This window comes from Melospiza georgiana, chromosome 1, assembly GCF_028018845.1.
Source record: "Melospiza georgiana isolate bMelGeo1 chromosome 1, bMelGeo1.pri, whole genome shotgun sequence".
Lineage (NCBI taxonomy): Eukaryota > Metazoa > Chordata > Aves > Passeriformes > Passerellidae > Melospiza > Melospiza georgiana.
This window is the reverse complement of record NC_080430.1, coordinates 115,001,722-115,025,553: the sequence shown is the minus strand read 5'-3', so window position 1 is coordinate 115,025,553 and position 23,832 is coordinate 115,001,722. Positions and strand designations below refer to the sequence as shown.

Genomic DNA, 23,832 nt, shown 5'->3' with positions numbered 1-23,832 from the left:
CCTTTTCATTTTTTTTTGTCTCGTCCTGTTCACTTTTTGTAAATACAGTATTCTGTATGCAATGATCACAAGGATTTTTTACAATGTATTCAAAAAATCATTGTATGATTTAGATTCATAAAGATGCAAAGCTAAGGGAGCTGAGGTGCAAATGCAACTCTGCTAAATAGATGAGCATTGAAACTGGAAATGGATTCTTCTTAAATCACAGCTGTGAATTGTTAAACATGCTATATCTCCTTTAAGGAATATTTCCTTGGTGCAGAGGAGGGTAAGGTCCCTTTTTGAGTAACAATCATTTGTACAAGATAGAAACAGCAAAAAATGGCTATTTATACAACAGCAGGTCAATGTCTGTCACTTTCTGGGATTTTTGCTGTTGCTGAACATGTATTGCTGAGCTCCACTAACTGTTGCCAGTCAAGTAGCTGAATTCAGTGGATGGCAGAGGTTTTTCAGTAATAGCTAACATAGTAAATAACACCAGACATGCATTCTAGTTGCATTGAGGCAGTGTAGATGGTTTGGGAAAGAGGCATGAGCAAGATCACAGAATTATCAGCTGGAGACAGTGTTGGAGTGTTGAAGAGCACCCCCAGATTTCCAGCACTTTGAGACTGAACATTTTATGGGAATTTTCTGCTAGAAAAATTCCCATGAGTTTTTCTTCAGGAACTCTTTCTTTTCAAGGTTGTTAGATTTCTTAAATGAATAAAATCAAGCAAGTTCTTAGTGATGAAGGATGGAAGAGCAAGGAGGTAATAGTTGAGCTATGGTGTTACAGAGAATGCATCTGGGATCTTTCAGAGCACTGATATGTTCAGAAAGCTTTGCATCTCTTCCAGCTTGTGATCCTGATGATCCTGTGCATACCCCTCAATTGTGTGTCACACTACTTGCCATATGTATTTTAACTGTGTGTGTTTCACTATAATTTTCCTAGGAAAAATGGCTTCTCTATCCATCCTATTACAGACTGTTTCAGGAATGTGTCCTTGGTGGATACTGAGGCTGTACATTGCTTTTTGGCTTACACTGGAAAGTGTTTTGCACTTGCTGAACCTGAAGTTTTATATTTTTGTCTTAAGAATCTATAGATGTATTGTTGGCTTTAGGGCTTCCATATTCCATGTTGTGTATAATAGTTAATAGCATAAAGGAGTTTTTAATTACAATATTGGCAATAATAGAATAAAAATATTTTACTAATGAAATTATTAGGAAAACTGAAATACGTAGGCTGTAAAGAACCAGTGACTGTTTCTGACTGGTAAGATACAGTTGACTATGCTCTACATAGGACTTTGGGGTAGGTGAACATTTAGTATTTATGTGTTAACAAATGATGCTTTTCTGAAACTTAATGGAAGATCTCCTTGATTTTCTGCAATTTTTGCTTAAGTTTTAGTAGTACATATTTTGAATCGTTACAAATAATAAGGCTGATTTTTTAAAGTTCTTGTTTTGTCTTGTGATTTTGAATTAATTTTTAATATTAACAGTTCTGATTATCATTTGATATTTATTTCTTGTTTTATAACTTGTAGGCCTCCAATAGTCAAGCATCGCCACAATCTGCTACCACGCCAAGGACGGAAAGTGCTACAGGAACCGCAATTGCTACCTCTTCAAGAACTCCTCCATCACTCAGTCTTCAGGGTCCCCTGTGTCCTCCTGTGTGTCCCCCAGCTCCATTGGAAGAATTGTCTCCAGACAGCATTGATGCTCACACGTTCGATTTTGAAACTATTGCCCATCCAAACTTGGAGCAAGCTCTTAAGCAAGGATCATTAGACTTGGATTCATTGGCAGAGAGCCCAGAATCTGACTTTATGTCAGCAGTAAATGAATTTGTAATAGAAGAAAATCTAGTGTCTCCTAATGTCGTAAGTGACCCACAAAGCCCAGAAATGATGGTGGAATCTCTTTATTCTTCAGTTATCAATGCAATAGACAGTAGGCGTATGCAAGATACAAGTTCTTGTGTAAAGGATGTTTCAGTAGAAAATGCTTCTCTCAGTGTTTGTGTGGAGAAGTGTAGAGTTATTGCACAAGACTCGAAGGTACATTTAAGAGGTATAAAAGAAGATCTTTGCCATTTCAAAACACTTGTACAAAGAGAACAGTGTGACTTTTCTAATTCTTTAAAATGTACTTCCTTAGAAATAGTAAATACGATTGAAAAGGTAAAGCTTTCACTTGAAAAAACGCTAAATGATAAACATCAAAATGAATTACAGTCTTTGAGAAGTGAGTATGAATCTAAAATTAACAAATTACTGGAGGATGGTGAAGAAAGTAAAAAGAAAATCAAAAAGTTAAAAGGTGACCTGTTAGGTCTTGAGGAAGTTCTTCAGAATAAGAATGATGAATTTGCAATAGTAAAGAATGAGAAAGAAGCTGTGGTTTGCCTTCAGAATGAAAAAGACCAGAAATTACTTGAATTGGAATGCCAAATGGAGACACAAAATTCTGAAATCAAGGAGCTGAGGCAGTCACGTGAAATTGTACTTGAAGACTTGAAAAAACTTCATGTTGAAAACAACGAGAAACTACAACTCCTGAGGGCAGAACTTGAGAGTTTAGAGCAAAGCCATTTAAAAGAACTGGAAAGCAACCTACAAGCCAGGCATTTACAGGAATTTGAGAAGGTCCTAGCTGAGCACAAGGACTGTTTGGATAAGTTAAAAAAAGAGAACGAGCATAGACTTGAACAAATGCAGGAATCTCATGAGGTAGTTATGAAAGAGAAACAACAACAAGTAGAAGAGTTACAACTGAAGGTTTCAGATCTGTCTGATTTGAGGTGCAAACTAGAAGTTGAACTTGCCCTGAAAGAGGCAGAAACTGATGAAATGAAGCTTCTTTTGGAAGAAAGCAGAAATCAGCAACAAGAGACCTTAAGATCTCAGGTTGACAAGGAAACTGAAAGCTTAAGAAAGGAGATAGATAAATTAAACAATAAAATACAAATCAGCAGTGATGAACATCAAGTGGGCTTATCAGAACTAAGGACTCTGATGACAATTGAGAAAGATCAGTGTATTTCTGAGCTAGTAAATAGGTATGAAGAAGAATCAAATTTGCTTAGAACTGAGTTAAATAAAGTAACGCTTCTTCATCAAAAAACTGCTGAGGCAGAAAAAAGACTTTCAGAGCAAATAACAGAACTGCAAAGTAAGTTAGAGTTGGAAATGACTGCCCTAGAGAAGGAAAAAACAGAAAAATTGTCTCTCTGTGAGCAGCAGGAAAAATATGAAGCTATTATCCATAAGCTAAAGGAAGAGAAAGAACTGTTAATATCTAACCAAGAACAAGACAGGCAGTTGCTCATTCAGAAGCTCAATTGTGAAAAAGAGGATGCAGTACAAACTGCTTGTAAAGAGTTGGAATTACAGAGGGAAGCTGCTGAAAAAGGACTTTTGGAAAAAATACTGCAACTTGAGATGCAAGTGAATCAGAGGTACTGTAAGAATTAAGTTATTGTGTTTTCCTAGTATTTTAATCAATATGGTATATTTATTACATGCTGTGCAGTAACTAAGATTGTTGTATTTGTAGTAGTGTTTATCTGTATTGGTTTCTATATTCACATTTCAAAATATTTATAGGTAGTGGTGTTCTCATTTCTGTAGTTTATTTCAAGGACTGTAAAATATGTTACACAGGATTATTTCAAGACAGCAACGAAAGTTTTATATTTCAGTCATGTTGAAGGAGTGTTTTCACAGTAGCAAATTGCAATTTTGATGGTCTCAGCCCCTCTCTTTTCCCATCCTTGCTCTGCTAGCACTGTGGGAGCATGCAGTGGCTGGCTTTTGGGTAGCCTGATAACTTTCCTTATTGGCTAACTGTACACCAGCTTGGTGATAATGGGGCATGAAAACTTGTGTGGGAGTTTATACAGGATTGACTGAGAGCTGTCCCATGGCCACATGCACTTCCAATGACCTTTGCTGCCCCACTTACCTATTTCAGTGTCTTCAGTTTGAGTTTCATAATGAAACACAAAGGTGCAACATATTCTTAAATAACATCCTAACATCACCATTTTTCTTTGTTAATTTCTGGAGAGATTTTTCCATTTTAAAAATATGTTTTTCCCTAGCCAAGAATGCGTAGAATTACTCTTTCTATTGTATCTTACATACTTATGAGTTTGTAATGCCTGCCAGCAGCCTACATTATGTTGTTATAGAATGGAAATAGTAGAATTTTTCCATGTGACTAAGGCTTAGCAACAGTATTTTTTTTAAATGCTAGCATTTATCATTTATGTTCTTGTGGTGTGAATCAATGCAGCAGATCAATCTTGTTTGTAAAATATCTTAATAGAGAAATTTTTTCCCAGGTATTAGGCTATACCAAGTATGTGAAATGGGAAAAGACCAATAAAATGGACAGAATTGACATAAAAGCAAGAATATTGCAAAAAAATGAGTACAGACTTAAGTTAGCTTTTAAATTTTTAGTATCAAGGTACTGTTAAAAGAAAAAAAGATAGGAGAGGGGAGGTCATGCAGAGTCCAACAGCATAGTCATAGTCCAAGGGAAATGAGAATATCTGCTTCACTGGAATTGTCTGCTACCTCAGGATTTTCATGTGCAAGCAAGTGCATGATTATGTGATGTTGTGTTAGTGCCTGTGTTTGCTTGTCAGTGTATAAAGAAATGCATCAAGATAATATTGCTGCTTTGAATTAAGTTTGGGATAATGAAATCTAAGAACAGCCCTTCTTAATTGAAGGAAATATTCTCTCAATGAAATATGGTGTGATGAGAAGAAAAAAAGATAAATTCTGCATTCTTTTCATTTTCTGTGTATTTATGCATTGTAGAAATTTGAAGAACTTGACTCAACAGGAAAAAGATGTAGCTGTGTCATCAGACTTTTTTTAAAAATCCACCTACACTTAACTTTCAACTTGTGATTACAGCTGTGTGTATTCTTATCCAAACTGGATAAAATAGATAATGTATTTCAAAGAAATATTATCTGTTTCAATCCAAAGAAGTGCTGTTAGTTTGTTACAAAATTCTGTAAAATAATTTAAGTTTTAGTGTGACATTGAAATATATTTTGCCTCCTCAGGCTTCTTTTTATGCCTTTGTTCTGCTGTTATTTTTTTTTTCTCTAGGAATCAAGATATATACTATGTTTTTATCTCCAGAGTGCTTATATGTTGAGTAAATCTGTCCTAAGATTTCAAAGTCACTATTTACTGTTTGATTTTTGAATTCTTAAAACCCCAAGCTATGTCAATAACTCAGGTTGATTTGTTATTCTCACTCATTGTTTAGCAGTTGTAATGGTAGAAAACAGCTTTTATTTGGCATGTGACTATATGTTTGTTGTTTTCTGCAAGAGTAATGTTACGTAAGCCATTCAGAAGGTACAGATGAAGAGACAGATTGTTAAATTTTACCTGGATACTGTATTGGTATCAGGAATTTAGGGTTTTCCATGGAAATTAACAAAAATATTAAGAGGCAACAAAGGAATGTTTGCTATCCATGCATTACCACAGTATAAAAATTAACATAGTTTGGTGTGTCTGAAAATCAAGTCATTTTGATTAAGAAAGATAGTAAAACTGCAAGGCATTTGTGGTTTCATTTCCTCTTTCTGCACTATGTAGTAGTGTAAAACAGTAGAGAAAACCACAATATTTTTAATGACTTGTTGTTAAGCATTTTGAAGCAGTTTTCTGGTTAGTTAAAATATCTATAATACTCTAAAGAATGTTAAAAGTAGAATAGGAATCCCAACTGCTTTAAAGATGGAATTACTGCTTTGGTATGTTGCAGTCTTAGTATTGCCCAGCCACTTCTGTCACACCACCATATGTAGTGGAGCTTCACCAAGTGCATGTCCTCTCTCTCCTAGCTAGGCTTCCCTTAGAAATAAATTGAAATTTAATCAAGCATGAAAATGTTTACTTGGTGGCACAAAAAAATATTTGCCTGAGTGTTTCATGACTTTGTTTTCTCTGCTTATTTTACTTCTGACTTCTAGAATGTCAGAGGCTGTTTAGCTACTCTTGAGAACTTCAGTTGGCTTTTAGAGCTCTTTTATTTAGAGCTTCTTATGGGCTTTTTGAGTGCTTAGCTGCTGCATAATAGTTTGTATATTCACTATATCCCCATGTGGTAAAAAAAGTAACAGTGTTGTTAAGTACATTCATCTTAGAGCAATGCAAGTGTTTGCTTGCAAAGAAACCCCACATATCTGAAGATATGTGCTTTTGGTATCTTGAAAATAATAAAGTTAGCCATTGTCACTGTTGCTGTAGTTGACAAGACCTTTTCAGAGTAAGTATTTAAACCTACTGCCTGGTAGAGTGATGAGGTATGAGAACTGGTAATGTGCTAGCATCCTTTGCAGAGCAGCAATATCTTTTACTTGGCTGTCATTTGCAAGCAGTAGTGCAGGCAATCCATCTGAGAGGCAGATGATTTCTGCTTTGGTTTAGTTCAGCTAAGAGCTTTGGGTTTAAATATTATTAGTTGTAATATCAATATGGTTTTAATATGATTCTGGTGCAGATGAATAATAGAAACTTAAAATAATACAATTTTTCACAATTGTTGCCCAACAACAGGGTTTCTCTATTCTAAAGTTCTTCAGAGGCATTCTTGATAACTCAAGCCAAAGCACAGAAGAGTGTAGTTAGTTTTTGTTTCAGTAGTGAGAAATACTTGGCTTATGTAACATTGTGTCAAAAGCCATTTAAGGTCATTATCCTGCCTTTGTGACTGTGACGGTTTCCTTCTTTTATGATCATCACTGCTGTCCTCCAGATTCTGCAATCCGGAGTTTTGAGTTTCACATCTTGATTCCTTAGCATCAGATTTCCGCTGAATTATTTTCCTTATGTGATATTTCTGAAGACTTTGCATTTTGACATACTAAGTATTTTTGTGAAGTTGATAGTTTCTTTTTACCACTTTCCTGACTTTTTTACATTACTAAAAGTATAAACAAAAGTCCTCCCCCACCACAAAACTTCAAAATTAGAGCCAGCATGCTATGCTAAAAAGAGAGAAAACTCGAGTAAGAATTGGTGAGATGCTCATGATTAAAAAGTAGAACTGAAGTTAGTAATGGTTTATTTATAATATAGTATTTATTAAATATTTCAGAAATAATGTCTCAAAATGAACGTCTGACTTTTTGTGTGTATGTTTATTTCATGTATTGTGGGGCTTGGTATATGCTGCACACTTAAAGCCTAAACATTTTCTTTTAAGTCCTCCTGCTGAATCATCTGCTGAATCAAACTTAGTCGCTGAACTTCAGGAGAAGCTTCAGGAAGAAAAAATGAAATTCTTAGAGCAACTTGAAGAACAAGAGAAAAGAAAAAATGAAGAAATGCAGAACATCAGAACATCACTCACTGCAGAGCAGCAGGTAAAGCTGAATTTTTTAAAAATTATTTTTGCTCCCAGAACAATTGTGTTCTTTTGCTGCTTTGAAGTTAGAGTACGGTTTTCTCTTTTGCTCTGTAACACTTGCACATTCTAAACTTGTGTGATTATCTGAAGCCAGGATATGATGTGTTAATGTAATCAAACATTTAAGCGTTAAGGAGAAAAAATACAACAAAGAAACAAACAAAAAAACTCCACAAAAAAAAAAAAAAAAAACAAACAGAAGGCAAAACCAATTACCAAACAACTGGCAATCCAGATTCAGTTTTTGTGACTTCTTTTGCTGAAGTGCTTGGAATCTATATTTATTCATTTCTTTAACTGCAGAAAGACCAGGTATTAAAAAATTTGTGGACACCACATAATTATTTGAAATACTAATTGATCTGGAATCAATTAGTATTTCACTAGCTTTTAAAGTATATTACCATGGACAGATGGTGTTTTGAGGTTCAAAGCATAAACATATTGTATTTTGAGGTTCAAGCAATGTATGTTGCATTTTACGTAATAAACTTAAAGCCACTGTGTAGTCCTTATCTTGATAAAAATCGCATTGCACTGGATTATTATTTTACATCTGAATCCGCACATTTTTTCCTTTCAAAACATCTTGGGGTTCTTAGTTTCTGTAGAGGAGTCTCAAGTTCTTAAATTAAATCTGTTAGTAACAGCTATTATCTGCAGCTTTGTTGCATTTAAACACTGAGAAAGGATTTTCTGTTTTAAGCACTTCTCCCTACTGTAGCTGTGGTAGGATCACATAAGGACATAGAGACAAGGGTGGTGATCAGCCAGCTTGGTGAATGAATGCAATTAATCACGTGATACAGGGAGTAGGGAACACAAAATTGCAGATGACTATAAAGAAAGGGGTCTTACTGCAATTGGGCTACAGGCATTAATGCTGAAGTTAGCCTTACATAGTAGATCTAATAGGAAATTTTTTCCTAGATTGGTAATAATTTGATTTATTTTTCCAATATTCCGTAGTATTCTAGTTTCCTCATTATCTAAGAGTATTCTTCATTTCTTGAACAGAGCGTGGAAGGGAAGGTTCTGAGGCATTGGCAGCAAATTCCAGGGAAAGCTGGATCTTTTTAAAAAAAACAACAAACAATGAACAACCCCAAAAGAGACCCCAACCAAAGCAAACAAACACTCCAAACCCAGAAAAAGGGTGTATCAGTCAGTGCTGAGAGTTTACTTCACTGCCTCTGCTGATTACTGAATACTTTGTCTGTTTAGTCTTGCCTTTGTCTTTTTTGGGTTTTGTTTTTTTTTTTTTTTTTCCTCTGGGAAGTTTCCTCAGAGGTGTCACTTGTTATATGTAGACATATAACAAAGTTATATATATGTATAGATGTCATATATATATGTATAACAGAGTTATGTTATGCAGACATATAACAAAGGCTGCTGTGCCCTATGTAAGTTGTGCAGCCCACCAAATAGTTTGCATTTTAAGAGTTGATAGGCATATATCAAGAGAATCTTCAAAGTCACAGAAAAATTAAAAGTAATTTGAAATATCCTTTAGTAGATGGTTTTTAGTAGGTTTTGTCTGTCTCTTCAGCAGCACCCTAAGAGTTAAAGGGCACAATGATCAATAGAAGTACTGGAGAACTGGAAAGATTTGTTAGACTGGTACTGAAGGCTATGCTGGCCACTTCTTATGTTCACCTATTCAAGCTATTAACCAGGATTCCTGTGTATCTTTTGCAATAATTAATTGTTCACTGAAGAATTAATGCATGACTTGAAATGTATTTTTATTTCAGTTTATAGTGTATTCATAAGGGTATTTTTCCTTTTTCATTTTATGTAACATATCTGGATGCAGTTCAGCTTTATCTTAATAATATGAACCCTTCAAGTAACTGTTTTAAATATAGAATGCTCAAGTAATTTACATTAACTAGAATAAAAAGTATTAAAAAAAATCAATTTATGGTTTTTAAAAATTATTTTTGCTATACTGCTTGAATGTATCAGGCTTGAGGGAATGAGAGGGTTAAAAGTAAAATTAATTACTAAAACTTTTAAAGAAAAACATAAAAATAAAATGTACTGACATTTTATTTCTTCACCAAAGCAATAAGTAAAGTTTTGATTTCTTCTTTTATTGTAGAAAACTGAAATACATGCTGTCTTTTTGTACTATCTTGCATTACATTCTTACAGTACGTTCCTTATTTCAGTAATACTTCCTCTCTGTTTTCAGACCAACTTTAACACTGTTCTGGCAAGAGAGAAAATGAAAAAAGAAAACATAATTAATGATCTTAGTGACAAATTAAAAGTGCTTTCACAACAGCAAGAAAAAGATAAGGGTAAGCAAAGTTCTGAGGAAGTTTTATCCTTTCTAATAGGACTGTTCCATTCCATTTGCAGATTGGCTTTGATCCTTGGTGTTGCTGTAATTAAAAGAAATTCTGTTTGTTTATGTCATAGATTTGATTGAAACACTTTCTGAAGATAGAGCTCGCTTACTTGAGGAGAAGAAGAAACTTGAAGAAGAAGTTAATAAACTGAGAAGTAGTAATTTTTCTCCATCAACCTACTTGGCAGCAGCATCAGAAGCTTGTGGAGCCTGTGCAGCTGATGTGCCCACAGACACAGAGAGATTGGTTGCTGACTTTGGGGCTGAGGGGAGAATGGATTCCACGATGGAAACCAGTATGATGGCTGTGCAGTAAGTATGGAGCATTAGAGCAGAAATAAAGCATGCTCTTATTCTGGAAATGTGTGCTCTTGGGCAGTGTGAAGTACAGATGAGCGTGTTTAACTCTCCTGCCTTTGGTGCTGTTCCTGAAAATATTCTTTTAAACATACATGTACATACAGTTGTGGTGTCACAATCATTAGGAATGTGTGGGTTTGATGACTTTCAAGTATGCAGCTTCAAGGTGGAACTTGGCCCCACAATCATGATGTAAAAGAATATACCTAAGTATTCAAAACTTAAGTCAAACAGAAGGAAAATTGTAATTTTACAATTTTACTGCATTTTACTGACATATCTTGAACAGTGTCTCACTTTCATGCCACTAGCATTGTAAAGAACCCCAGGCTTCTCCTCCATACCTTTCACAGAAGTAAGAAACCTGACTGACAACCACACAAGAGGAGCAAGGTTTTTATCAGAGGACAAGAGCAAAATAGTTAGATGTACTTACATTGACTTTAGTCAGTGTGCATCACAACCAATGCTGCCTAACCCAGAATCACATACCCAGAGCACTTAACAGCTTTGTAGAAGTAAAGATGAAAACTTGTCCTTGCCAAGCTAAACTTGCTCTGATAATAAAACCAGGAAGTACCCCATATTTTAAAAAAGAGCTCTTTCTTATAGTAATCATTATAGCCCTGCTATAACTTTCAAAACAGATGTACGGAAAAAAATTTAGGGTGAGCTTGTGAACAAAAAAATTATGACCCAATGTATGATTAGACAGAAACTTTCACAGGTTTCTGTTGACTGCTTCCTATTGCATGAGAGCTAAACAGCCTTTTAACTGAAATGAAGTAATGATTAGTATGGTTTGTTTATTTCTAATCTGTTAGTTTTCTGATAATTTTGATTGGATTTATAGCATGTTTCATCCCGAAACTTGTCTGTTTTCTCAACCAAATCGGTTTGGACTAGAAAATCGTTGTTTCTTCCCTATTTAAACTGCTTTTAAAGTACATTATAACTGTTTTAGGAATTACTGTTGATGTTCTTAAGCAATTACTTGGGCTGTTAGCATTTATTTTATCATGCTCCAGTACTCAGTTTATCCCACAGATGAAAGGCAACAAGTAGCAAGTTCACATTAGTGTCTCTACCAGAGAGTACCAGGGCACTTCGGAATACTCCCCAGTAGCTTTTTAGCTACAGACCAGGAAGATGGGACATGATAGAGCTGAACTGCAATATCAGGGATTAACTGTCAAAGCATGTGGGGCTGTATCTTTCATCCTGGTGTCTTGAAAACAATGCAAAATACGAAGAAATGCCCTGATGTAGGTTGATAAACTAATCAGTGGCTGAAAATTCACTGGCTTGTTGCGACAAAGAACCTCTTTGGTTTAAAGAGAAGGAAGAAAAAAATCCAAAACCCCATCCAGAAATATCGATGCTGATTCCTAAGTGTCTTTCTATGATGTTTCTTCTGTGCTAGCAAATATATAACACTCTCCACTGAGTGAAGATAACAGGTCAGTGTGGAAAAGACAATTTTTGATTATTCAAAAAAGGTTAGTTTTTAACCTGTCCGTTTTCTTTCTCTTTTAGTGAAAATGTTCATATGTCTGAAGAAAAGCAGAGGATAATGTTGCTAGAAAGAGTGAGTAGATTGTTTGTTTGTGAGGTTAAGTACTTCTGACTAAGTATTTAAAAGTATGTACATGTGAAGTTGTGCTGTGGTCCATTATATGCTCTGATGCATCATATTGTCTGCAGAGATTATCAATATGATTTCAGGGAATCTTTTTTCATTGTACTTTTGGATCACTGTAATTCACTGAAATAATTCAAGTTAACTATTAAAACATTGCTTTTGGCCTATCCTTGTTATGTTTATGTGGGCTTTGGTACAAGTGACTGATCTGTCACTCTTTTTAGGAATGACAGATCATTGATACAGAGAATTTATAGAGAAAAAAGTTAGAACTCCTTTTCCTAATTAAGAAATACAAAACAGCTGGACAGGATTTAAGATTGATTTGCCACTTTCTCATAAAAATGGGTAATTTTTCCTCATAGGCTGTCTTCTTGGTAAAATGTGAGATTAACCTCTAGTAGTTATGCTGGAGTATTTCAGATTCTAGTAATTTTTAACTGGCCAGTCATATCTAACTTCATCTCAGTTGTCTTTGAAGTTGACCTTTTTTTTTTTATTTAAAAAAAAGGTATCATTAGCTTCCAACTTTTTAGGATCACTTGGACTGAAAACTGGAACCACATAAAGAACAGGAATGCTTTCTGTTAATGGATTGTGACACTGTATGGAGCAACTGCCTGGGTGTTTCTGACTATGAGCATGTACATGCTTTTTTCTGTCATTTGATTGCAAAGGATTTGTCATGGGTAGAACCTATAACATAATAATATATTACATTTCTTTTGCTGTTCTATCATTTACATGTTTTTCTAACTGAAAGAGAAGTATGACTATGCAGGTACAATCATAGCATGAAGGTTTGTAGCCCTAGGATAATTCCTAGACTTCAAGGGGTTTTTTGCATGTCTTTGTTCAAAAGATGCTTTGATAATTGTTTTAGAACTGAAGGATGTAGCATTGTACAAGTAGTTGGTCTCTAGTCATATTAGAACTTTATAAAAAAAATTTTGTACTATATGAAGTATAATATCCAGTTAATCAGATTAAGTTTTTCTTTTAGACTTTGCAGTTGAAAGAAGAGGAAAATAAGAGATTGAATCAAAGATTGGTAAGTATTTGTGCAATCCATTTTTTAAGCCTCATGAAAAAGTAAGAAAAGCTTAAAAATGTTAAGTTTGTTAATATGTAACTTTTTTTTATTAATTTAAAAAATATTTAAAGTGTAAAGGCAAGTGGTGGATAGGGAACCTGATAACCTTCGAGAGATTACATGAGCTTAGTCTTCTCATGGAAGAAGATTCACAGGACTGAGAAGTGACTTCTTCCCAAAGAGCGCAGACCATCCAGAGTTGGGGTAGTGGGGTGGTAATTTCCAGGGCACCATGACTCAGCTTTCAGCAGCAGTAGATTCAAGGCCAGTTTACATGAATATAAATATGCCTACACTTTAAGCATAATTGGGAGTGTTAACAATAACTTACAGATTGTTTTGGGAAAACTGCACCTGCCACCTTAGTAAGGTGTGAAACTATAATTCTGCCTAGTAGCTGGAAATCCAGGCAGGCACCATATAAAATGCTACAGTAAATGCCTATGGAAGGAAAAATAATTTAGTGACAGAGTGCCCTTGATTCCTGTAGTATAAATTCTTCTTCTTTTATTTATTCCCTCTTTGTCCATGCTAGCAGGTCTCAATTTTAAGTCTTAAAAAAATTCCTGTGTGTATAGGAAACAGGCACATCCTTTGGTTGGACTGGCCATGGAGATCACACTTTCTTTAAGTGACTGGTGATACCTAAAAGTTTGGTAGGAACTGATACCTCTATAGTGGAAAGTTAGACTTCATACCAGGTGTAGGGAAAGATTGCAAGACATCTAAAAGTATAATTTTTCAAGGATAATTTTTAATTCAGAATATCAGTGAAATACACAGAATTTATTTAAGTGTAATTTTTACAATAAAAACTCTAAATACACCCAGACAGTTTTGTAAACCTCTCTGTAGATATCTTGTCATATTAGAGTAAAATAAAATGGAAGAAACACTGTGTATGAGACAACTAGAGGATTATTCTTGTTATGATTAATAGAAAGGCATGTAGGAGAAATTAGTGGTTCTTTGGTCTCTAAAGCAATTCAAATTTGATTTTTAAATGGAACTTCATGGCTTTTTAATTCCTTACTTATAAAGTGAGTTTTTACATAGTGAGTTTTTATCATTTATCTCTTCATCCTTCTTTCCCTCTCCCCCTCCTTTTAAATGCACTTCTAAAATTGAGATATGCATCAACACTTCAATATCCATGTTTATTTCTATTGAGGTACTTCAGATAAGGAGCTCAGAAGGCATTATGTGTGAAAAAGAAAATCTTCATAGGTCATGGGCTTTTGCAGAAGAACTTGTAGGTTACTTCTACAAGGAACAAAAAGGAGCTCCTTTTAATACATGGAATGTTATTACTGGATTTTTGTTATAGTAAATGAGTTATTGAGAAAGGGAACAATTTTTTCTATATAAAGGCTATTACAATTGTATTAATAAAATATTCCTTACTAGGTTTTAATGTAATTATTCTCAACATTCTAGTTTGTTCTGTTTATCTTGAAGTTAGAAGTTAAGGAAAACTGCAGAAATCAAGCTATTTTGTGTTTTCATTTAACACTTATTCCAGTTTGAAAAAACAACAAGAAAATACCTGGTCTGTATATCTGAGGAGAACTCTCAAACTCTTCTGTGAACAATCTAAACAAATTTGACAAATTTCATGCTAGCTGTGACTTTTTCAAGAAAGAAAGGTAGCCTCTAAAACTTTTTTAAAATAAAAAAATAAAAATTAAAAACAAAATTCTGAAGTTGGATCCTGTAAATAAAACTGCTGAAAGTGTCATCAGAATTTGAGAGCATTCTGTGATGCACTGCATTCAATTTGGACCCATTCTTTGAAGAAATGAAGAAAATGAGCTGTGGATAGGCTTCAGGCTCATACGAAAACAGGCTGGTACTGCCTCTGGGGAAGGCAGGGGGCAAGATTGACAATAGGAAGGAAATTCGCTGTAGGGAACAATATCTGAGTTACAGCTGAAAAAATCACATGCTGAACTTCAAGTGTGAGCAATCTAGATTTGAATAACATTTATGAATGATCCAGGACATAGGAATGGGTGGAAAAACTGCAAGACCTACCTCTAGTCAGAGTTTCTGTGGAATAATTATGAATTATCTGTTGTAAGGAGGTTACCAGAGGGTAGTGGAACTGATACATTTATGTCTGAGCAGCTTCCCCAGCTACTTGCCTGCCCAGGGGATGGGTGTTCCCTTGGAGATAGAAGTAGCGTTAATTACCCATTGTCATTTCTTGTCACAGTTCTCGTAGAAACTTTGTGTGCACTTATGTTTATTTTTAGGTCTAGTTTGTCCTATTGAAGTTGTTCCATGTGCTAGTATTTTATTAATTTAAACAGAATTAAAGGAAAATATACATGTAGGAGATAACTCTTATGTCCAAAACGTTACAGAATTGAACCTTGGTTTGGTCTTAGTAAATCTGACTCCAGTTTTGTTCCAGGGAGTGCTGCCCTGTTGATTACAATAAACTTGAGATTTTATGGCTGTAGAAAAACTGAGAGACTATCTTAAGCTCAACATATAGAGTTTAATTGTAATAAACATGTTTAATCTGTGGTGTTCTGCCATCAGCCTTTTCTGGTGCCAGTGACTTCTCTGTTAGAATGAACACATTTATGATAAGTCTTGTGTATGCCCGGAGTAAATCTTCACTGGCACTGATATGAAAAGCTCTTCCCAGTTTTAAATAATGAGGAAGAAGTTAGTTATGCTGGAACATTTATACTCAAAGGTAGCCATTAAAAAAAAGTACAATAATAAAAACCAAAACCGAACCACAAGTAACCAAACCCACTACAGAACAGGATCACAAAAGGATGGTGGGTTTTCTGAGTGAGTATAAAATCTGCAAGACTAGGCAGTGTTTGAAATCAATGAAAAATCATCTTGCTGTGCTCTTACCTGCAATGTACATTTCATCATAGCTTGCTTAATAGGAAGTATGTACTTAATAGCTTAATAGCTATTCTCTTTTTACTTAATAGCTTTTCTCTTTTTATAGATGTCTCAAAGCATGTCATCAGTATCCTCAAGACATTCTGAAAAAATAGCAATTAGAGAGTAAGTACATGTTAATTTTCATATATATAGATGGATATGCTTGCAATAACATAGTGTATAGTTAATGTTATACTTCTACTGTTCTTGCTTTGTGGTGAAAGGATGCACAGATCACTGTAATTTAGCCATCAGCTATTAAACAGTCCCAGTTGAGCATAAATCAAATTTTATAAAACATTTTTATAAACAATGAAAGGGCCTTTTTGAATTCTCTGTCAGTAACTTTCTTGAATTCCATACTCCATAGGATTTCTAGCATTCTCTGAGGCTTTTTTTAGATTACTTTTTTGTTTGCTAAAACATAATGATGCTATAGCATCAATCTGTTAGCAGCTGCATTTAGAATTGTTGCTGGAAAAAGAAGTATGCTTGTAAAATGTGAAAGCTTCAGACAACTTTCAATTAATATTAGGCTTATATATTTCTTGAATAATATAAAAATAATCTTTGGAGAAAGAGAGAATCTGCACAGATTTTTCTATTAATGTTTTGTGAATTACACCAGTTTTCATTTTTGATGTAACAAGATCAGGATGTGAAGAATAATTTTTTTCCCTGTAGCATCTGAAAATTGTCCCAAGTGTCTTGGTAGATTTTGAGGAGGAAAATTGTGTGACAGAAGAATTCATCTGTCCAGTAGAGATGTTTTTAAGTCAATATAGCTTGTCTTCATAGTTAGTAAGTCTAGGCAGAAAAGTTTGGAGTATTGTTTATTTAATACAAAAATGAACTTTAAAGATGATGACCTAAATTTCTCTAGATTTACTCATTTGATTGTCTTTGTATCTGTAGTCTCCTTCTATTGAGAGGTTTTTCACTTTCTTTGCACTTCCTCCCTTATCCTCAGAGGAGTAGAAATATTTATTCCTAGAGCTCCCTTGTGATCTAATGCTTAATTTGTGATCTAATGCTAATTTAGATTTCATTTCATTAATGGGTAAATAATTTACTCGCAACACTTTACACTGTGGAACAAGAAGTTTGGAGACAGAAGTTGCTCTCTGAATTCTGTAGTTGAAACTTTGCTTGAGAACTTGGTTTTTGTGTTCCCTGGTGTCAGAAAAGCGGAATTTTAAAATGTTTTATGTACAGTTGCCACAGTGTTTCTTTGGTTTTTCATCATTTTATCAAAGGTAAACACTTCATTCCTTACTTGTCTTGTGTGCTTAGAATTTTAAGATTGGAAGCTGCATAAATGTTCTTGCTGTATTTTTCTGTGTTCATATTTTTTTCAGTTTAAAACAACAAAAAAATGTTTGTAAACACCACTACAGTGATGATTACCTTAAGTACCAGTGGAAAAAAAACAGTACAAAATTGAAACACTGGCATTTAGTTAGGTATTTCTGATTGTGTTTTAAAGAAAAAATGAAAGTTATTTTGAGAAAAAGAATCTGAGCTGATGGGTGTAGAACGTTTCAAAAACACTTTTTAAAGGTAGCCTGCTTTTGTTGTCCTCAGAAAATAGGAAATGTATATGAGTTGGTATAGCACGTGGAAATGTCTGCTGCTCTTCAACCTAGTCGGTCTCATGCAATACATGGGGAATAAATGTAGCTTTAGGCTTCTGTGCTGTTTGTTTAGTTAAGTTTCTGTGATTTTCTTTTTTTCCCTAGTTTTCAGGTTGGCGATTTGGTACTCATTATCTTGGATGAAAGGCATGACAACTACGTGTTGTTTACTGTTAGTCCAACCTTGTATTTCTTGCACTCAGAGTCCCTTGCTGCACTGGATCTCAAACCAGGTGAGTGTGGTAAGTGTCAGATTTTTTTCTAATTATTATCTCCTCTTACAACTAACAGTCTTAACTTTCTAACACTAAGTGATTTTTATATGTATGTGATAAATATAAGAAGCATGTAATAGTTGTCCGCTATCTTTGTAGCTTTTGCTACTTGTTCTGGTGCAAAATATTTTTCAAAGCAGAACATTTTAAATTAAAAATTTATATAGATGTTAATATCTTGGAAAATTGGAAAAAATATCTGCATCTTCAAAGTAAGCTGTGGGGAAAAAAAACCAGGGAGAATATGCCTATTTGGTACACACACAGAGTATGTTAACATTCCCATCAGGCTGCTTTACCTACTCAGCATAAATAATAAATAAAAACATGTAGGCAACAGTACATGGGAGTTTGCAATCAGTATTTTTGCTCATATTACCAAATTAAAGTGGTATTTATTATAATATTTTCAGAGAAGACTTCGAGTATTTCTTTATGTTCAAGTTGATGACACATTTACTTTTTTTGTCCCATAATTTTGAAGGATTTTTGTTCACTTTTTTTTGGCAGCTATCTAAACTTAGCAAAATTGAAATCTTTTTAAATGAGGAAAAATAACAATGCTTTGCACTAAACCATGGGCTCCAATGAATTAATGGAAATGTCTTTAAACAGTCATGTTTTTTTGCAAACCCACCTGTGCTCCCAGCTTTGTAAAAACATCTTAGAATATGCATCAAAAGAAAATTTGTATTAATCCCAACTTACCAGTGAAAGTTTCTGTGTTATTGCATGTCACAAGCTGTGAAATAATTTCCCTGAGCAGACTCTCTGTAGATTGCAGTTATGATGAAAGATGATAGATCTTGAATAACTGTGTATTCTCCAGAAGACCACTAAGCGCTAACTGGATTGTGAGTCTGCTGTCATCTGTGAAACCTGAGGGGAAAATGCCTGTCTTACTTGCAGAGATTCTGACCCATGGCATTAGTAGTGCATATATAGCTGTGTGAAATATGGTAGACTTTTCTTACTGGTTTTTGACATACATAAGATAAAAGCCATGTCAGTTTGTATGTTACTGTGAGTACTTAATTCACTGACCTGTTTTCAAATTGACTTGGCTTGCTCTGGTCCTTACCAGTTGCTGAATAGAGTTAATCACAAATCTAAGAAAACTGCCGATAAAATAAATATCAAGACCTAACAACTGCCTGAGGGACACATTTGTCTCTGTCTCATTGCTTCAGGAAACTGTCTTGATTCTATTCCTGCATCAGGGAAGTGGGAAAGTGAAATATCAGAACACTTGTGATAGGTTGTATTTGTGATAGGTTAAAATTGGTGTTGGCCTAGGTACTGCAAGTTATTCTTCTAAGGGCCACCAAAATGTTGCATTTAAATCTGATCTTACTTAATGTTTGTTTATTTATTTAAACTGTTAAAAAAATCTGCTTTTAATGAAAAGATAATGTAATATCCTGGTACCTGTAGTTGCTTATCCAAAATATTGCATACATTTTCTCTTTAGCATCGGGTGCATCTAGGAGACCGTGGGTGCTAGGAAAAGTGATGGAAAAGGAGTATTGCCAGGCAAAAAAGGTAAGAAAATAGTAATGAGAAATCATCTGTGATTAATAGAGAAAAAAGTATATTTTAGTATTTTTAACAGTTACGACAGATTCTCTCTGCATAAGAAGTTGGATGAAAATTGTCCTAAATTCTGCTATTCCTGCTTTTCTTTTGAGTCAGTGAATAGCAAGAGTAGGGGAACCAGAAGAGTTGAGTGAGCAGTGGGTTGGATATTGGCATCCACACTGTCCAGAGCCTTGCCAGACTCCTAAGGGTCTCCTGAATACTGAGTAGTGGGAATCAGTTTGAGCTTACAAGTACAAAAACCAGTAGAATAATTCCACATTTTAATTTTTTTATTCTTTTTTTGTAGGCACAAAACAGATTCAAAGTTCCTTTGGGTACAAAATTCTACAGAGTGAAAGCAGTACCATGGAACAAGAAAGTATAACACAACAAAGTTTTAGTTCATTCTGTCTCCATTCTTTTTTGACTTGTCCTTCAGTGCTCGTTCATCGCTCCAAATACCAGGCCATCTTTTTATACTGAGGTCATGTGACAAGATACGTCATTGATGTACTGCTTTTACTTTTTAACAGGTGACATTTTAGAAATTCATCAAAAACTCTGGCCCTAACTGCTTCGATTTTTTTACCCAGATAACTTTAAGAGTGTGGACCAAATGAGTTCATTTTCTCTAAGGGCAACCACATGAAACATGGTTTGTTTGCCATGTTAATTGCCTGTTAAATATACATTAGCTTGTATTTAGATGTTAAATGTTAGTTACCATTATTACCAGCATATGTCCTTTTGTGAAATCATTATCAAAGTACTTGCACTCTTTAACAGATTCTTTGTATGTGTAAAATTCATCAACTATTTAAAGAAGGTGTTCATTGCATGCCGATAATCATATAATTTTTCTTCAACATGAGTTTGCCTCAGTAGATGAATAAAAATAACTACTGCAGCTTGTTTCATTACATGAAAATGCTCTTTAATGTTAAAAAACCCTTGTAATTTGATGCACTGATTTTGAAAATCAGTCACAGTTAGATCTGCAATCTTCAAAAGCACTTTCGATGGATTGATCACACAGATTCTGAAGGGAAGACACCTGTGCTGTTTATTCAAGGTGAAGCACTTGTTCTTCCCAACAAAACAGAAGTCTTGTATTAATCTATTTAGAAAAATCATATTGATGAAATTGTATTTCATGGTTGAGTTTCAGGAAAAAACTCATTGTACATTAACCATACAAGAGTCATTTAAGTAACAAATTATTGTAATTGTAAAAGACATGTAGAATTTTAAAACAATAAAGATTTGAAACTGTATGTGTTTGAAGTATTTGTGTGCCTTTTAAATACTATCTCTAGTATTTATTTCACGTTAATCTGTTGCATCTTCTCTGTGGTTTCTCCGGCAGTCTCATTACATAGATATACCCAAATTTTCTGAGAGGTAGTAATTTTCAAAAGCATTTGGGAATTACAAGAATTACCTTGTAATCATAAAAATGAATTTAAGTAGACAGAAATTTTAATTTTGCCTGCATATTAAATGCATAAATGACATTTTTAGTAGTTATACCGCCTACATTTTTTAAATGTAGTCTTATTTATTTTATTTTTAATAACAGTATAAAAGGGATATACTATAAATATGTAACCAATGGGAAGGGAATTTATGAGTTCAGTTATGAGCTCATGCCTAGAATTCAGTCCATGGCGTTATTCAGCTATGATTTATCTTCAGGTGTGGAGTGGAAGAGGAAGAGGTAAAGAAACGATCACATGAAAATCTCAATGCTTCTGGTCATATGTTTCAAATAATATTTCTCTATACTAACCAGTCCAGTTGAATACCCAGGAACATCTGTATATGCCTTATTTAAAATTTTGTTCCATAAAATTTTTAAGTTCAGATTTTTATTAAATGCATGGGCTTGTAACTGTATCATATCTTTGATTAAATAAATCTAAGACAATTGATCTGTGGAAAACAGAATGTCATTTCGTCAAGTTGCCTTCTTACCTGGTTGTTAAATTTACTAGTTGAGGTACTGACTTTTTAAAATTAGTTTTCTAATGTGCCTTGTTCGTCAAGAATAGTATTACCATAGTTGAGTACTGCCCAGTGTCAAATACGTAAATAACATAGATCTATAGGATAGGTTTAATGCAGAGAAACAACCCATGATGCAATTTTTTTTAATCATTGAATTTTTCACCCTCAGCTATATTGGAATTCAGTTCTGTCTGCAATTTAGTGCAGTCTTGTTCCTTAAGTCAACTTAGTCACAAGTGGTTTAAGAAGTTGCACACATAGTGTAACTCATTTCTTTAATTATGCCAAATGTTTAGAAGCCTTGATGTCTTTTACCCATTGACAAAACTTTCCCAGCCTCAGATACTACTGCTGTGAATATTGAAAGTCTTGCAGGGATTAGTTGGAAGCCATCAGGCTTTGCTAAGAGGCAGTGAATCTCCTTCCATTTCTGGGAGGGCAGTTATTCCTTGAGTAGCAGCAGTGAATCTGTGTGGCAAGGGGCAATCCAGTGCTATAACATAAGGCCCCACTCTTGTTATTGAATAATCTACTTCAAAGGTAAATAAAATGTTGCCTAGAAATTTCTCAGTGGAGGAAATGATGTGTTGTCAATCAAGTCCTTCCAAGTTGGGTAAAATTGCTGGTTTGATGATGGCCCTGCATGACAGAGCACCTACAAGGGGCACTCCTCCTTTTAGGGCATACAAAAATACAGATTTTTCTTACACTGTGAATCATTAATCACTAAGGTTTGTGTGTCTTTCTGCTTTGTGTTGATGACATACGTGAAGTTCATTTGTTGTAGGCTCTGAGATGGTGCCCTGAGTGCTGAAGTGAGGTGAGTACAGAACTCGTGCTGAAAATTAACTTCCTCACCAAAAAATCCAAAAAACCTCATAAATTCCTTATTTTTGTCTATAAAAACATCTAAACTTTCTAGTCTTGTTTTACTGTTGCTTAGATTAAAAATACGTACTTTTAAGCTTATATATGGACAGTAGCAGCAATGATTTATGATACTATGAAAGCTGGCTTGATTTCTAGTTTAAGATAAAAAGGCATGACTGAGGTTTATTTAACTCAGAAACACATGAGCAATATATGAAAGTGAACTTGGGAAGCACCTAAATAAATTGATTAAAATAAAGTGCTGTAATGCAAACTATGAGGGAAGAAAAACTTCTTCCCTGCTGATATCTGCCACTTAATAGAATGCCAGGATGTATTTGTTATTGTTACATGACATAATATTTTAAAAATATAAATAAACAGCAGTGCCTTTGGGTTTTAGGAATATTTGTCATGTGTTTCATTTTATAATCTTTATGTATATTCAAAATGGAAATTCTGTCAAACAAACTCCCAACATATTCAGTAATGATTCTGAACAGTCATTGAGAAAAATGTAGTTTACATATTTTTGTATGTCACAGCCCTACTAGTTCTTGAAAGTATGTTCGTTATGTACCACCTATGTGTTTTGTCTTGCACCATAATAAAAATTTGTATATAGCTGTATGATTTGGAAGAGGAGCATGGTCAGAAGAGATGGGAGAGAAGTGGGAGGATAAATTTGATGATCTCAAATTTCTCTAATTCTTTTCTGGAGCAGCATGTTGGAAACATAACAGATACTAAAAATAAAAGCCTCTTGTGCTACTGCTAATACATGTTTATTCCAAAGTCTGGCTTTAGAGAGAGGAAATTTATTTTTCTGAACTGCAGAAGGGAAAATGAATGGTAGAAAAAGTTGATTGAAAGCAAATGCTCTCCTGCAGACTTAACACAGAAGGGATGTAATAATTTAAAAGGGATTTTTTCCAGTGTTCTTGGAAAGCTATATCCATTTGAATACTATGAGAAGCATATTAGTTTTTGCACTGCTCTGCAGTCAGTTTCTTGTCAGGAGCTTGTGCTGTTTACAATTCAGCTGTGTTGCATTTGAATCTTAAGATGATCTGAGTAGGACCATTTTTACTGAAGTATATACTTTTCCCTAAGTTACTTATGTTATATAGTGGAACTGGGAAATCTGCCCTCTGCAAAATTATTCTGTGCCTTTTTGCAGCACTAGTTTTCTTTGTGACCTACATTGCAGCCTTATTTTGTGGAGTTTAGCTAGAAGGCAGATTGGCTGTGAGCAGGTACAGCAAAAATTGGTTAGTACTTTGGAGTGCTGTATAGTTTCTATATTTTTTAATTAATAAATTGTCATTTAATTATTATTTTAATTATAGCTTATTATTATAGTTAATATTATAATAAATTATTATTAATTAATAATTTTTAAATCAATAAGTGCAGGCAATTACTGCTTAGTGTCAAATTAATAATTCAGCAATAGAGCATTCTCCATATAAGAGCTCCTTTTCCTTCCCAAGCCTTTTAAACTTCAGTGATCTATCTCAGTGCTGCATTTTAAGGTCACTGATTTCTTTATCTCACTTTACAGCCATTCTGCAGTCCTGAAACAGTGATGATAAATGGGAAATGGTAAACAGTTACTTCCTTTAACTCTAGCTCTTTTAACAATC

At 34.3% G+C, this 23,832-nt stretch overlaps 1 protein-coding gene across 2 annotated transcripts in view; it reads left to right on the top strand.

The window, feature by feature from the left end:
• Positions 1 to 20,583, top strand: part of RB1CC1 (RB1 inducible coiled-coil 1) — a 65,883-nt gene extending 45,300 nt beyond the window's left edge. Inside the window, exons 15-24 of one of the 2 annotated variants that reach the window (XM_058023280.1) lie at positions 1,548 to 3,463; positions 7,252 to 7,411; positions 9,656 to 9,764; positions 9,886 to 10,126; positions 11,711 to 11,762; positions 12,820 to 12,867; positions 15,887 to 15,945; positions 17,562 to 17,689; positions 19,203 to 19,273; positions 19,617 to 20,583. In XM_058023280.1, the coding sequence (XP_057879263.1) occupies positions 1,548 to 3,463; positions 7,252 to 7,411; positions 9,656 to 9,764; positions 9,886 to 10,126; positions 11,711 to 11,762; positions 12,820 to 12,867; positions 15,887 to 15,945; positions 17,562 to 17,689; positions 19,203 to 19,273; positions 19,617 to 19,694 (2,862 nt within the window). In that variant the 3' untranslated portion in view covers positions 19,695 to 20,583. Of the gene's footprint in view, positions 1 to 1,547; positions 3,464 to 7,251; positions 7,412 to 9,655; positions 9,765 to 9,885; positions 10,127 to 11,710; positions 11,763 to 12,819; positions 12,868 to 15,886; positions 15,946 to 17,561; positions 17,699 to 19,202; positions 19,274 to 19,616 lie in introns of both variants that reach the window. The other variant, XM_058023273.1, reaches the window with a different exon arrangement.
• Positions 20,584 to 23,832: the final 3,249 nt, after the last annotated feature.